This window comes from Anolis sagrei, chromosome 1, assembly GCF_037176765.1.
Source record: "Anolis sagrei isolate rAnoSag1 chromosome 1, rAnoSag1.mat, whole genome shotgun sequence".
Classification (NCBI taxonomy): domain Eukaryota; kingdom Metazoa; phylum Chordata; class Lepidosauria; order Squamata; family Dactyloidae; genus Anolis; species Anolis sagrei.
In genome coordinates, this window is record NC_090021.1 from 56,688,473 (window position 1) to 56,705,835 (window position 17,363).

General features: G+C 36.2%; 1 protein-coding gene across 2 annotated transcripts in view; it reads right to left on the bottom strand.

Moving 5' to 3' along the window:
• FMN2 (formin 2) overlaps positions 1-17,363 on the bottom strand; it is a 187,865-nt gene that overhangs the window by 63,145 nt on the left and 107,357 nt on the right. For both annotated transcript variants that reach the window (XM_060753881.2, XM_067464831.1), the window contains one exon: positions 11,829-11,890. In XM_060753881.2, the coding sequence (XP_060609864.2) occupies positions 11,829-11,890 (62 nt within the window). The remainder of the gene's footprint in view (positions 1-11,828; positions 11,891-17,363) is intronic.

Sequence of the window (17,363 nt, forward strand, 5' to 3'; positions counted from 1 at the left end):
CTGCCAATTCAAGTGTATACTAACAGTGCAAGATCTTCATAACTCCACAAACTCCCCAACACTTCTAACTTGTATATTTTCCAAGATTAAATGACTTTCTGAAACACTTGCTTGGAGTCAGTTGATTCACCTGAATGAAATTGGATCTTTCCAAATGAACTTAAGAATAAAAAACTTGGCAAGCAATATCAAAGGTTTCTTATGCTCGACTTTGTTCTAATGTAGCACAAATACTATGTAAAATTATACCACATAGTTTTGACATTAATATTGAAAATTTAAATATATGCAAAAAGTCTTTACTTGTAATGAAGCAAAATGTCCATTGAGGATGGACAGAGGATAGTAATTTGTCACTTAATTGTTTATCAAACCATAAGGGTTAAACCCCATACAATAAAATGCATTTTTACCCCTAAAATATCATTAAAGTAAAAACTGCTATAGACAAAATCTCTTCTTGATTTAATATGTAATGGATTTCTGATAACATACGCCATTTTTTCAACCATGTTCTGTTCAAAGGGAAGAAGGAGTATTACTTTATGATCAAAGTGTTGTGACAGCAGAAACTGAAACAAAAAAATGTAACTCATCCATCTATCTTTAAGTTACTATGGAAACAAACATATTTAACATCTGATGAACCTCTATATAATATGAGCCAGCAAGGTACAACAGTTTGAGTATTGCACTATGGTCTTGTTTACACAGGCCTTAAACACTGATTTTAATCCAGATGACATCCAGAGACTTAATGTCCATAATGTGGGGAAAAAACCAGCTAATCCAGCTTTACTCCACATTATGAGAAGTTGAGGAATGTTTCAAAATTTTAATATTTATCTCATTTTACCTGTTTTGTTGGTATATTTTATACAATTGTGAGTCCTAGTGACAAGCAGTACATAAGTGAAATAAAATAAAATAAATATTAAATCTGTTGATCCAGAGAAGCCAGGTCACACCAACTTCATTCTTTCAAACAGACATGTTTCTGTAGATAGATGGAACATGATCTAAGTGCCTGCCCAAACCATTGCAAAAAAGCAAGATCTCTTAGAGCATTTATTACTGGTTTGGACTTCCTAGAAAAACATTTCCAATTCATAGTGGACGTGAGGTAGGATGGGCATGGAATTGGGTCAGTAACATTCAGATTTCATAATGCTGTATAGAATTTTGGCCAGTCATATAGTTCTCAATGTCATTGCTCATTTTTGGCTCCAAAATTCTGGATGGGTGTACCTTCTTTTTTAGAGTATTGTGCTTCCAAAATAATATTGTTTTAGTGCCAGATCCCTCTCCCATCCACAAGAATGCTGTTTAGTCAAACCATGAAAACTATGTATCATTTATAAAGACCTTTAGGTAGAAATATTTTTGTTTGGACTGGAAATTGTCTTTCAATCTTCTATAAAAAGTAGCAACAACTGATTTTTTTTCATAAACATGGATTATAGCAATGCATACAGCAAACAACAGGAACATTTCCTCCAACTGTAATTCCTTCCCAAGTTACAAATTAATATTCTCCAGGCAATACTGAAAAATCATTTTCAAGATGTGTATTGCTGACATGGACATGTTGTGTGGAACACACATGATAAGTACAATAAAGCAACACTTTACAGTTCTTGTTTTGGGATTGCGAAGAGCAACCCCCAAAACTTGTTTCATGCTTATTGGATTTACTTGATATTTCTGTTTTATTAACTATTCTAAAGCCTTTGACTGTGTGGATCATAATAAATTGTGGCAAGTTCTTGGTGGTATGAGCATACCAAATCACCTTATCTCTCTCCTGAGGAATCAGTATAAGGACCAAGTAGCAACAGTAAGAACTGACCATGGAACAACAGATTCAGAAAGGTGTACAGCAGGGTTGCATACTCTCACCCAACCTATTCAGCTTGTATGCAGAACAATCATGCAATATGCGGAGCTTGATGAATGCAAGGCTGGGGTAAAAATTGCCAGAAGAAACATTAACAACCTTAGATATGCAGATGATACCACTTTGATGGCCAAAAGCGAGGAGGAGCTGTGGAGCCTTCTAATCAAGGTGAAAGAAGAAAGTGCCAAAACTGGGTTGCAGTTAAACATAAAAAAACAAGATTATGGCAACCAGACTGATTGATAACTGGCAACTAGAGGAAGAAAACATGGAGGCGGTGACAGACTTTGTATTTCTAGGTGCAAAGATAACTGCAGAAGCAGACTACATCAGAAGACCCTTACTTCTTGGGAGGAGAGCAATGACCAATCTTGATAAAATAGTGAAGAGTAGAGACATCACACTGGCAACTAAGATCCACATAGTAAAAGCAATGGTATTCCCCGTAGTAACCTACGGATGTGAGAGCTGGACCATAGGGAAGGCTGAGCAAAGGAAGATAGATGCTTTTGAACTGTGGTGTTGGAGGAAACTTCTGAGAATGCCTTGGATCGCGAGAAGATCCAACCAGTCCATACTTCAGGAAATAAAGCCCAACTGCTCATTGGAGGGAAGGATATTAGAGGCAAAGATGAAGTATTTTGGCCACATAATGAGGAGATAGGAAAGGTTAGAGAAGACAATTATGCTGGAGAAAAGGGAAGGAAAAAGGAAGAGGGGCAGACCAAGGGCAAGATGGATGGATGGCATCCTTGAAGTGACTGGGTTGTCCTTGAAGGAGCTGGGGGTTGAGACAGCTGACAGGGAGCTCTGGTGTGGGCTTGTCCATGAGGTCACAAAGACTTGGAAGAGACTGAATGAATGAACAACAACAACAAGCTTTTTCAACAACATTCATTTGAGCAATCCAACCATTTACTTGAACTTCCATCTGTAATTCAATGGAAAATGTGTTTGTTTTCTCCTACGTCTGTTCTGCATCTATCAGGGAAATGTTGAACATCCAGCATCTGTTTCCAGATAAAGGCCCAGACACATATATTCTAAAATTCTAAGATTATGTGGAGAATTACAACATGGAGGTACCAGATATTTTAATAGATTATTTGCAGATAAATTTCTAGCAAGTACATGCTTCATTGCAGGTTCTGGGAATTCTCAAAGCTAAATTAATCTATGCATGCTTTTGCAGCAAGGTGTGTGATTAACTATCAATGTAAATGTCATTAAAAGAAAACTGGACAAATTCATGGAGAATAAATTATAATCAATGATTACATGCTACCTCCAGGATCAGAGGCAGAATGACTCTAAATACCAGTTGCTAAGTAATTGGCCTACAACTTTATCACATCAACTTATTATCTCATTATAATCACATTGTTTAAGCAAGCAGAAACATACCATTATTGGAATGATCCCTTTCACACCTTGGCACAATTGTACAATACTGGCATTCAGTACATGCATGCTGTGGTTTTTTTTTCTATTTTTCTTTATCCCCTCCCAATTTTGCTGTAATTGTACAGATGTATAATTCTACTTCACATACAGGGATTGCAAGGAGGAGATTCCCTTACAGAGAAGAACAACAAAACAAGAGTGATACTGGATTTCTATCAATGAAAAGAGATAGTGACATCACAAATCAAGTGCAATGAGCCTACAGAGCAGCCACAATGTTGTGTGGTAAGCCTTATCAACAGGAACTTTTATCCTAGCATAATTTTACATTAGCAGTACCATATGATAAAGTCCTGACTGAAGTGAACTTCCAGAGGTCTCTGATTAGTCACTATAGAAAACAAATGCTGGGCTAGATAGGCATCTACCATGCTCTAAACCGGTAAAGTCTTACTTCAACAAGGATGAAAAGTTATTTGGAATCTATAAGCTTCCTAAAAGTTTAAAAAGCATGGTATGGGTGAAAAGATTTTGATAAACCTTGCCCAGATTTGTAACAGCATAGGTAAACAGAGTAAATAGACTTTGAGTTTATAATTTTACATCTATTAGGTTGCCATTTATATAGCATAGCAGAAGATTTCTTTCTGAAAGTTACTCGGTTGAAAAGCAATTTAATCTGATTCTGTTTTCACCTAATGTCCAACTTGCCCTTAGACCAGTGGTTCTCAACCTTCCTAATGCCGCGACCCCTTAATACAGTTCCTCATGTTGTGGTGACCCCCAACCATAACTTTGTTTTCATTGCTACTTCATAACTGTAATCTTGCTACTGTTATGAATCGTAATGTAAATATGCAGGATGTATTTTCATTCACTGGACCAAATATGGCACAAATACCCAATAGGCTCAAATTTGAATCCTGGTGGGATTGGGAGGGGGGTTGATTTTGTCATTTGGAAGTTGTAGTTGCTGGGATCTACTGGTTCATCTGGTTCATCTACAATCAAAGAGCATTCTGAACTCCACCAACGATGGAATTGAACCATCTTGGCACACAGAACTCTCCTGACCAACAGAAAAAACTGGAAGAGTTTGGTGGGCATTGACCTTGAGTTTTGGAGTTGTAGTGCACCTACATCCAGAGCGCACTTTGGACTCAGACAATGATGGACATGAACCAAAGTTTGCACAAATATTCAATATGCCCAAATGTGAATACTGGTGGAGTTTGGGGCATTTGAGAGTTGTAGTTGCTGGGATTTATAGTTCACCTACAATCAAAGAGCATTCTGAACCCCACCAATGGTAGAATTGGGCCAAACTTCCCACACAGAAACCAACAGAAAATACTGTGTTTTCTGATGGGCTTTGGCGACTCCTCTGATACTCCCTCATGACCTGCCTAGGGGTCTCAACCCCAAGGTTGAGAAACACTGCCTTAGACCATTCTGCATACTATGTTTATCTTTCTCCCCCCAGGAAGGTATGAATATGCAGGCACATCTACTGTGATTCTTTTCTGAGACAGTTTGCCTATATGGGTGGCTTTATGCTGTATGCCAATTGTTTCAATTGTTTTTACATCATTCGTTTGGTTATATAGAAAGTCCCAGTGTGAGTAGTCTTTAAATAATGCAATTTTGAAGATGTTTATATATTGGGAAGAACATCCATAAAATTTGTCTTGAGAAAAGAAGAAATAGTGAAAAATTGTATCTCCATTCCACCATATGCCTATTTGTCGTCTTCCCACCAAAAAACCTAACATTGATCATTGTATCATTGTCACAAATGGTGTCTGGGTCTTTTTAATGTCATGGGCAAACAGGCACTCTGGCTGGCCTCTTCTATGAGCAATCAGACATAAGCCAACACCCCTTTTGTATATTGTGTTCTGTTCAGAAGCAATCAGGCAGCATGAATGGCATAGCTGCTCATAAAGAGCAGTAATAGCAAATCTCTGTTCTGCTTTGCTCAGAATCATCTGGAATAGTCTGTCTATTTCTGGGCATGTCAGTTCAAAAGTGATATTGACAAACAGGAATATGTGAAGGGAAGGGAAGTGCGACCAAGATGGCAAAAGGCCTGGAAAACAAGCAACAACTTAGGAGAACTGAGAGGTGACATGATCACGCTCTCTAAATATGTGAAAAGATGTCTTGTAGAAGATAGATCACACTTTTTTCTGCTGTTCCAGAAATTACAAGATAAAACAATAGACTCAAATTACATGAAACAATTCTACTTAAAAATTAAGAAGAACCTTTCTGACAATAAGCACTGTTCAATAATAGGATAACCTGCCTTGGATGATGGTGGACTTTTTTTCCTTAGGGGGTATTTGAAAAGAGGCCAAGTGGCCATCTTTTAAGAGTGCTTTAGTTGTATATACCTGTGGGTAAGGAGTTGGACAAGATAATCTCCATGATTCTATTATGTTTTTATAATCAAAAATGAAAAGGCCACTGCCTGTAAACATCAGAAGGTTTCAAGTTATAGGAATTGCAATTATCCATATAGTTCTTTTTTAAAAGGAAAAAAATTACATTGGTAAAATGTTCCCGGAAAAAATATGAAATTTTAAACACATGTTCAATTTTGAACAATATTTAGTGGGGTCTTTATATTATTTTTTTGAGCAAACATTCTTTTTTTATTTAAGACGTAAATGGACATGACATGATCTTTCATGAAGTAGATTTCTATCCTTTAAAGATTGTACCAAAATACATGTGTTTTAATTTGTCACAGTCATGACATCACTTATAAAAATACCAAATTGTTTTGGTAATATATTATTTCTATATTTCAGCTCTTCTTAGCTATAGAGAAACCTTGCATCTTTCTTTTAAACAAGTGAACAGCAACAAGTGAGAAATTAAGATGGGTTGGATACTTCATCAATAATGAGAGAATTTTTAAAAACTATATCAAATTTTCCCTTTTTGCCTATTTATAGAATGGTGAAGATGGGAAGGTTTGGCTCTGAAAAGGAAGATTTCTTCTTTCCAACCATTTCCAAGTCAATGATTCAATGTAACCTTAAATTTCCACCTATCTTGTTGTAGTGTTGAGGCTTAGGTAAAGGTAGTCCCCTGACATTAAGTCCTGTCATGTCTGACTCTGGGGTGTGGTGCTCATCTCCATTTCTAAGCTGAAGAGCCAGCGTTGTCCATAGACACCTCCAAGGTCATGTGGCCGGCATGACTGCATGGAGCGCCGTTACCTTCCCGCCGGAGTGGTACCTATTGATCTACTCACATGTGCATGTTTTCAAACTGCTAGGTTGGCAGAAGCTAGGGCTGACAGCGGAAGCTCACGCTGCTCCCTGGAATCGAACCTGTGAACTTTCGATCAACAAGCTCAGCAGCTCGGTGCTTTAACCCACTGCGCCACCGGGGGCCCCCAAAATCTTTAGTACCATACAAACTTGAGTATAAGCTGAGTTTTTCAGCCCCCCCTTTTTAGGCTGAAAAAGCAGCCCCCCTGACTTATACTCGAGTTGAAGTTATTTATTATTTTACTCTGTTATTATTATTATTTTATTAAATTTATTATTTTACTCTATTTATATTATTATTATTACATTTATTATCTTTATTATTATTGGAAGGTTTACATAAGCACTAGGCTTGTTGGATTAAAAAAATGGTTCAAAACTCGGTTCGGATATAGGGGGCACTGGTGGTTCAATTCTAAAGTCAATTCCGATTTTCACAGAAAAAAATGTTCAAATTTTTTTAAAACTTCCTGAGACTTTCAAATCCTTTTGTTAATGGTTTGAAAGTGTTACTTCCTATTTCATTGGGTGTTCTTTACTTTGAAAGTAGTTGTTTTACTCCAGGAGTGGGGAAAAATAAGGTGAGGAAATTCCTTCCTTTTTCTGGCTTGAGCCAGAAGTGGGAAAAGCAAACGGAGAAAATTAATCCTTCTCTGGTTTATAGCTGGCTTCTCTGGCTTTAAAACTGGCTTCTCTGGCTTGAGCCTAGCCAGGGACCAGAAGCAGGGGGAAAAACTGAATTGTTTCTGACTCACTTCCTGAATCGGAAGAAAAATGGCAAAGGGACTTCCGGTTTCCTAAAAAAGTTCAAAATAGCTTCAAAAAGGTATTTTTTTCTAATTTATTCCGAATTACAAAGGTTCCGACGGTACCTAACCATGCCTAGTAAGCACATTTACATTGAAGAAGGTTAGAATAATGGTTTAATTGGAGTTGGACAGTTTTATCTTAAATTATATATTTACATCAAATTGTTTGATGTAAATATTCAAAAACATTTCACCCACTAATGCCTCAATTAATGTAATATTTGGTATCTATTTTTATTTTGAAATTTACTAGTACCTGCTGCATTTCCCATCCTCAGCTTAAACTTGAGTCAATATATTTTCCTGGTTTCTTTGTGGTAAAATTAGGTGCTTCGGCTTAAATTTGGGTAGGCTTATACTCGAGGATATATGATATCTATATTCTAATCAGACATTAGAGCTAAGGAGATTTAAAATACAATAGTTTAATTTGCAAAATACACTATTCAAGTGCCACACTTGACTGTTCTGCATAATGGGTTTTATAGTTGACCAAAGTAAAGTAAACACGCACACACATGCAATCAAACGTCTCCCTCTTTCCTCTCTGCACTCCTCCCTCCTAGCTCATTTCATCTCCTGTCCTTCTCCAGAGCTTCTTGGTTCTCTCTGTTCCAAAACAATCCTGTTCTCCAAAACAATTCTCTTGCACTTCCCCCTTCCTGCGCTTCTCCCTCTCCATGTCATCCTGATCTTTCTCCACCTTTCATACACTTTTCTTTTCCCACTGAGCTAGCAACATTATCTTTTCCCAACTTGTTCATTCCCTCCCTCCTTCTCTTTAACCCATTCTCAAAACTTTATTCTTATAAAATTCACACTTATAAAATCCCACTCTCTTCAGTAGTTCATAATTAAAGTTATTTAGTCTGCTATTGGTATAATTCCATACAAATAATTAACATAAAATTCAATTAGGAATTTCATGTTTATTATTTGTATGGAATTATACTAATAGCTTTTTGAATAAGTACTACAAAGAGTGTTAGTAAAGAAATTGTCATTGTAGCCTCTTTAAATAATTTTTACTGTAATTATATGTCCAGTCATAATACAGAAATCCCACATGAACAAGAGGATGCAGGAGAGAAATATTGATGGTCTTGTAATGCAATAGCATTTTTTCATTATTCTAAAGTAATACAGGTCAATAAGCTTAAATAAACTGCATGGGCTTTTTAAAATGGAAAACAAAACAAAGAAATGACTAAGATGTATTTAGTAACTACACAGTTTAACAAGACTTTAATTCTTCAGTAAACAGGAATTGAGCCCTCAGGATTCTAGCTTTTGAAATTAGGGTGTGTTTAGACTTGGAGGTTGCCCAAATGTCTTTCCCATCTTGAAGGAAAAGCACCATGCCAAACATATGTAATCAGCAAAAAGTGATTACATTTTGAAGAAAGATCATAAAACAAATGCTCCCATATGTTTCTGAGATCAAATGAAATGTCTGAGAACTAGCACCACAACGTTTCAACTGTGCACTAAAGCATTTTCAGATCTGACAATTAATGCAATGTGTGAAAAGCAATAGGAAATAGCCACGTCACTTGACAAGGCATGTTGAAGTCTAAAGCACACAAATATTGTGATTCTTCTTCAGGCCATACCTTAAAAATGAAATAATTTATCTTGTCTTAGAAACAACAAGAGGTGTACTTGGTAGTTAACTGCAAAAAGATCAAAAAGGATGTTTCCATTCCAATTTTTAAACATTTTTCATGTGAAACCTAAGCTCAGAAGGTTAGTATTTGAGTCACAATTTACAAAGCATAAAGCATAGTAGTGATGCTGGCTGGGAACTATAGATCAATTCTACATTAAGTTTAATTTTCAAAAATGTCATCAGCTATAGTTATGTAGGGTTCCAGCTGAGATTTGTTATTCTTACCGAACTGGATTCATTCATAAAAGTTTGGTTGATGCCCAAAGCAAAGTAAGAGTTGTCAAAGACAAATCAAATCAAATCAAATTAAAATGTATTGGTTTCTTTCAATTAGACTGTACTTCAAAACGTGGGGATGAAACAAATATCTATTTAGACAAACCAAATGTGTCATTCCAGAAATGGGTTTCTATATCAATAGTTACTCCTCAAAGATCCAAACAATATTTTGCTAATAATGTTTTCCAAGTATTTTGTTTGTCAAGAAAATTAACTTAAAATTTGTTACGCTTCCAATCAACTCAGAAGGCTTATAAAAGTGACCCAGTTCAATTGATTTGTGGTTGTCTTTCTTATGCTGAGATGTGTGCCCAGTCTCTTCTCCCCCTTGCTCTTGTTTCTAGATGTTTTTATGTCTTGCAGTCCTAACAATGTCCTCCTGGTTCCTTACCAACATCTACTTTGGATTTTTAAAAAATGTGTTGACATTTCTATTAAAGATTACTGATAATTCAATAAAGTGTAGTGATGGTATTGCTATCCATGTTTCCTTGGAGTGAGATCTCACCTGCCCACACTCCCTCTTTCTTCTGCAACACCTCCTTTCATGTACACAGTGTGCAGACAGCTTGATGAAAGCTGGTGGGAGAAAGAAGGAACTGTGTTCCACTGAATTTGTCAGAAAGGAACTATAGTGGTGTTTGAAAGGAAAGATGCAAAATCACTCAAAATGATTTCAACTGGATTAACATCCCTGAATTATAAAGACTACTCTTACAGCAATTATTTTAAAATTTTATAAGTGATTTGTTTAGCTACAATTTTGTAAAGAAGACAGATAAAGTGTCCACAATGACAGCATTTCTTTATATGGACTCTCTTTGCAGTGGTGAGGAAGGGATTAAAATAGACTTTGCTTGCATCCTGCAGTGACCAAGATGTATCACAAGAGGAAAATCGTATCTAAGCTTCTGTTGTTCACAATGGGAAGCAAGACATTAAAGATATCTCTCACTTCCCAGTCACTCACACACTCACTGAAAAAGAGATTCAGCAAGAGTTATAGTGGAACATGAGCAGTTTCAACATCACAAGCCATTCTCATCACTATCATGTGTTATTCTCCCAGTTTACATTTGTAAATTTTAAAACATGAGCTATGAAATGGAAACAAAACTAACATATAATCATCAGCACTTCAGGTACAATGAAACTATGCATTGTTGCATCTATACAAATTATTCTGAGAGGCAAAACCTAAACAGTAATATCACCAGTTCTCAACTTACTAAGCTCCATTACTAACAAGCTTTTCCCCTTAAAAGCATAGTCTTTAGTATGAATGATATTTGCTTTTTTATGAATTATATTTGAAACAGAAAATGTCTAATTAATCATCCAACCATGTTTTTCTAATCAAAACATTAGTTGTTTCAAATCAAGCCAAGATAATAAATCAACTTTAAACCATGGTTTAATATCATGGTTTCTTCGAAGGCTTCCAATGACAAAGGAAGAGGAGGTGGAAAAGTATTCCAACAATTCACTGATATTGTTTATAAGCCATCAACTCTGATTTTTATACCCAACTTTACAGTGAATGTGTGTGTTGGTCTATTAGTTTTCAGTCAATGTGAAATATTACACAGTAAATTCAATCAGAATACAAAGTAGCTAATACATAATGATTTTTTTCCCTTTGGTAAAGTATGCACCAAACAGATTCAGTACAAGTTTGATTTTAGTAATGTCTGAGAATAAGGTACTTTGCTGTAATGCTAGACAGCATGTTTTAGGATATAAACCAATTGACTTTGGGAGGATATCTCAAGATTCATCTGGGTTATGGAGATTTTCCAGAAGTTTCCACTCCTTGCCTTTGTTCTGTTGGTGCAAGTCTATCAAGACAATTATTTATTTATTCTATGTCAAAAGCACTGCATAAATAAATAAGTATAAAACTCGCTTCTCGGCCTTTTGGCTAAGATCAAGTGTATAAAACTGATAAAATAAATGGAGCAAAAGCAGCTAAATAATTTTAGATTACAAATGGGCAACAGCAACCACATTGTCTTTAGCTTTAAACAATTCTTCCTCTGTGCATGAGGCAGGGCATTGTGAGCAAGCATACAGATGCAGAGTTGTTTGTTCTGCTCCACAGTCACACAAGGTGGAGGATTTTTGTAGGTAGTGCCATTTTGCCAGGTTGTCTTTTGATCTGCCAACTCCACTTCTGAGTCTGTTCAGGGATGTCTAGGTTGCCCATTCAACTCAGGACAGTTAACATAGTTGTTTATGCACTGTGTTTTGTCCTTTTTCAGACAGGGCAAGATCTGCTTAGTTAGTGTACTGATGGTTAACATCAATTCATCGGTAACAGTCTTTAAATTCCTACCTAATGTTTTCTACTTGGTCTGTACTTTAAAAATGTCCTGCTATGGCAATACATTCAAGGCAACTAATAGTTTTCATCAAAATATTCAAAACTTTTATTCAACTTTAATTCAAAACAATTAGTAAATGTGCATTTTTGCCTTGTTACTCACATTTTCATAAAGGGCTTGAAGAGTCTCTAGGTCAACCACAGAGTTGTCCAAGTTCACAACAGCTGTGGAAAAGACAGACACAAATGAAAAAGGATTATATGTCACAATGATAATCCACTGGCAAAGGAAAAACTAAGTACAATTGTTTTTATGGCCAGCTGGTCTTGAAGTTTATGGCTTAAAAGTTTATTAATGCCTTGGGAAATGCTGCATCAACTAACAGACAGGGATACTGGTGGAGCCAGTTGTCAAATGTTCATCAGAAAACTCATATTTACTTTCTCCTAGAAATCTCACATAAAATCCCATGAGTTTGGCAAAAGTCAAAGATCAGAGATAAGCTTTATATCCAAGTTCCATGGCATTATAGAAAATTACAAGTTTGTTGCAAACAATCTGTTGCATATACACATAGAGAGACAAAAAGGGAACTTGTCACTACTTTACCTTCGCTCTTTAATGGATTGATCAATAGATCAACAGTGCTCTTCAATATGCCTTATAAGGACTGCATTTTTGTGCACTGAAATTTCAAATTTAATTCTTGTATGTAAAAATGCCTTTCTTATTCTCAATCAACATCTATACTATACCACATATATCAATTATTATCCTTTTTATATGAAAAACCCATATAGTTAGTCACTTCATGAAGAGTAATCTCAACTGAACTGATTTCAAAAGGAAATAAAAGATTATTATGGTTAACACATTTTGGATAATTCAACAGGAAAAATATGAAAAATCTCTCTGTCTGTCTGACAGAGTGTCTATGCATACTACAGAATGGATTGTGATGTAGAATTGTTTTTAAAGCTTACCACTATGCTCCCTTCTCCCAAAACACAAAGCAAACTTTGTTGTTAATAAAGGCTCCAGACCTTTGCACAAAGTTGTGAATCCCAGCCAAAGTAGTAAACAAAGAATACATCTAAATTAAAAATTGGCAATGCTCAGGGGTAGTTTAATCTCCTCAAGCATAGAATGAATCCACATTCCTTAAAGTGACATTTGATTTACTGAAAATATATATCTTCTCAAGATTAATCTTTCATGTATTTGCCCTGACCATAAATGTTGACAAATTCTAACAGATCTGAATCAGATTCCTTGGGATTAGATGGCAAACACAAATAGACCTTGGTTTCATCAGCATATTTGTAACACTAAATCCTCAAACTCCAAAAACCCAATCCAAAAATATTTTCTTCTGCAGGAGGCATTTGTGGAAGGACTGTTTTACTCCCACCTCAAAATCAGTTCAAATGACAGACACAGCCTTTGTGGGATGTATCTGTAGTGACCACAAGGATCCTGTTTTGTTGTGGTACTATTCAACATCTTTGTGAACCTGTGGAAAGGTCTAGATTATGATGTTTCTCATATTACCAAATGTTTTTCATTTCTTATCTTAGATGTGAAATCAGACTTTTAATTTTGAATTAATGCAAGCCGGTGTTATGGAGAGTATGAAATTAAGGCTGAATCCAGCTAATGTGGAAGTAATGATAGTTACAGGCTCATGTGATCTATGGAAAAAGAATGATCTCACACTTTCTTATAAGGAACAGTTTTATAGCCTGAGGGGTATACATTCATATACTAAGCTTTGCTCCATAAAACAGGTAGGAGGAATGCTTGTCATCAGTTGCTTTTGAAATGCTCACAATGTGCCTTCCTAGAGGACAAAGACTCTGCTGCTGTCATTCATTTGCTGGCAGTGCATAATGCATTTTAGGCAATAAGTTCTATTCATTTTGGATGTTTCTATCCCATTTGATTAATCCTATTGTTTCTCTTAAAAGAATTGCCTTTACTACTTTTTTGTGAACCACCTTAATCTTCCTTTGAAGTGAGGAAGTAGTAATGAAGTTCCACTGCAACTTTGTTTTCTCTTTTTCTTCAATATATTTTGCCTTATGCTTTCTATTTGTTAGAATACCTCCAAGGGAAAACATGCCCCAATGCAAAACCTAACCAGCACTCCCACTTGTGATCTCTGACAGAATCCTGAAATCAGATTACTTGATCTTCTAAAAACCAGTACCCTTTCACTGTTGCTAAATGATTCTGTGTATATACCTCAAGATTAGAGACAATATAATTCATGCTCATTTGTTTTTCATTGCTGTAAAGCATTCAGTGATAAAATACTATGTCTGGGACTCATCACATTTCCCCCCTACAGGTCTCAAACATAATTGTAGTTACAGTATAATAAAAGAACACATAAATAAAGGAACAGCAATTCTGATTGCACCAAGCAGGGTCCAGCACAGACTGAAGGAAAGAACACTAGATGAAAAGAACAGTCGTTTTTTTAAGTAATGTACTGGTTTCCTAAGACAATCAAGCTGATCCTGGTTTTCTTTCATTTACTTTTTAAAAACAATCCCCCCCCCTCCCCTTTCTCCATAATCTACCCAACCCTACAAAACCTGGGTAAAATTTTATCTGGTGAAAAGATATTTATTTCCTTTACTTAATTTACTTGCTTATATTTCTTCATATCACGACAGTCAGGAAAGCCTTTAAAAAAAATCTCAGCATCAAAAGCATGACCTTAACTTTTATATAAAGCAGAACTATATAAAGGTGGTTGTTTCTCTGCCTAGTTCTTTCTCTGGCTCTCCATCCCTATTGCCTTCACTAAAAGTAGCTTCCCAGTCATACAAGATATTCCTGTTCAAGACCATAATAAGAGTCCAGCCTTACAAATTCCAGTCTGGAGATCCAGTCATGTTGAAGGATCTGGGGCAGTAGCATGAAGTGAACAGACTAACACAATGTCCAAGGGTTTTCAGGGCATGTTTAATGGCTGATACTTTTTCAAGCATTCATAATGGACAATTATGAACCCAGAACCAACCAGTTATGTATTCCGATGTTATTTTGTAGTCCCACATTTTTGAGATCTCCTGGAACACTCCCTTGGAAATTATACCTCCCTCCAAAAATGATCTTCTGCCCACTTCTGCTTTTAAAATTAAGAGATGAATGCACATGAAGACAGTGGAAACTGAAGTAATTGAAGTATCTGGATAATTCACAGCTGCCCATCCCTGGTCTAGAGGTGATCCATAGGAAAAAGACTCTCACTACTACTACATATCCACTTACGTAGGTCAACTTAAAACTGCAAGGATGAACTATATGAGATACATACTATTTGTAAGGAGCAATAGATGGTGTGGATAGCAAAGCTGTTGTGTCCCTTCCAGTAATTTCTGTCTTATGACCTCTATCAGGCACCCTTTATCTCTTGCCCTTGCTTTCCTCTCAGACTGAGAGAGAGTGACTTGCCCAAGGTCAGCCAGTTGATTTCCATGGATGAGTGGAGATTTGAGACCTGGTTCCCAGAGTTGTAGCCCAACAATCAAACCATCACATTGCCTCACTCTTTCAGAAATAATATTTCATGCTCTGATTTATCAATTTTACAAAGGCTCAAAGAAATGAAGATAATACTGCTCAAAATTGTTATCTAGTTCAATATTTCAACAGTAACACATAAATCAACTGCATCCTGTGTCTTAACACTGGTCCCCATATAAAACAGACAGTCTTGGAAAAAAAACATATAAGCAGACTAAAACAGATTAAAACATATCCACCTGGGAGGACAGACTTAGCTAACAACTCACTGGCAACATGCTGAATACAAGAAATGAAAATTTTAAAAATCTCATTTATTGTATTTACAAGGAACATCCCTTGAGCAGGAAAGGGGGAAAATATTATAGGACTCATTGAAATATTTTGTGAATTTATTTCCAGGGAGTTATGGCAGCTTTCTTTTTTTTCTTCTGAAAAGACTTTTTGCTATGTATTAGTGAATGATTAATAATATGATCAAATAAATGTTGTGGGTCCAATTGGGATCAGATAGCCACCTTCAGACTACTTGTGCAGCCATCCCTTGGGCACAGCCCCTGAGTCCTGAGAGCAGTCCAAATATTTGGTTTGTTCTCTTCACTAATGCAAGATGAACCTCAGGCTCTCTCACCAAAATCGCATGGCCTCTCAGTGAGAGTGAAATTTCAAGATTTCCTTAAAGACTATGGCCCTTCTCTGATCCTAGCCAAATGTCCAAATTCCTCAAACACAACATGGGAAGAAAATTCCAACCTGGGCCCAAAATGACCAGAGACGTTCACGTTGAATTTAGGGTGAGATTGTGGTCACGTTTACAGCTGAAAATATATAGAGGGGCAATCAGGTCATAAATACCATGAATGTCCCACTCTTCTCATGTGCAGCATTTATTTATTTATTTATTTGTTTGTTTGTTTGTTTGTTTAGGGCGTAATTGTCACTATCCCAAGATGCCATCAAATGGGTTTGCTATGCTCCCTAGGCTTCAGTGTAGATGTGTCCTTCATCCAAGGGTACATCTACACTGTAGAATAAATGCAGTTTGACACCCTTTTGACTGAGATGCTCAGAACTATGGAATCCTGGTTTGGGGAGAGTCTCAAGAGAGAATTCTCTATGGTAAATAATCAGGGTAAACACATGAATGTGGATAAGCATATGTATGAGGAAGAGAGAAGCAATTTTGTAGGTACCTTGTGCCCATGACGTTATATTCCACAGCAATCAGGTTACACTGATACAGGTTTTAAATAAAATGCTATAAAATCAGAGGTATTTTTAGTATAAACATTTCCAATGCAGGCAATTTTGAGTAAACAAGCTTATATAAATTCAAAGGCATAAGTTACTGATTAAATCAGCCAAAACTTCATACACCTATACAGTTTGTTTATAAAATTTGTACAAGCTAAATTCTTGGAGAAAAAATACATTTTGTTTGAGTCAGTATGCCGCCTTCTTGTCTGGGGATAGGGAGGGAAAATGGGCTCTGAACTGTAATCCTTTCAGAATAAAATGTTTAAATGCAAACATGATTACCATTGTAGACTGTTTGATCTAGAGAGATTATATTGCAGTTCTATTCTTGAGAGGTGTGTTGATATGACCATACAACCCTTCAGTGCTTATCTCAATTATTTAGATAACATTTATTTCAGTTTGGCATGTGATACAAACATGGGTGAAGAAAGTAGGAAGCTCCCAAAGAGAGATGCACATGTTTCTAAAGCATGAGCACAGATCTACCTTTTCTTTTCTACAGCATTGGACATATAAAACAAAATTATACTGAAATAACTTTTGGACCAATAATAGTTCTGAGTTCACCATATATTTGATTTAGTGCTTTCCACTGACTAAGGCCCCATCCACACTATCCATTTAATGCAGTTTCAAAGTGGTATTGAAGAAAGCAGCCTTGTTGTGCACATAATTCCATAGGAAATCCTGGAACCAGCTTGAGGCCCAAATGGTGATTACACAAACCACAGAGCACTGGTGCACTTAAAGGGTTTTCTTTCATGCATTTTTATGGGAGACTGTTATCTGGCTGCTGAAGTTTGAAGCTAGCTTTGAATTTCAATAAATGGTCAGTGTAGATGATGGCAAAGAAGATTTACTAAAGTAAAAGATATTGATTCAAATTTTATATCTTACAAA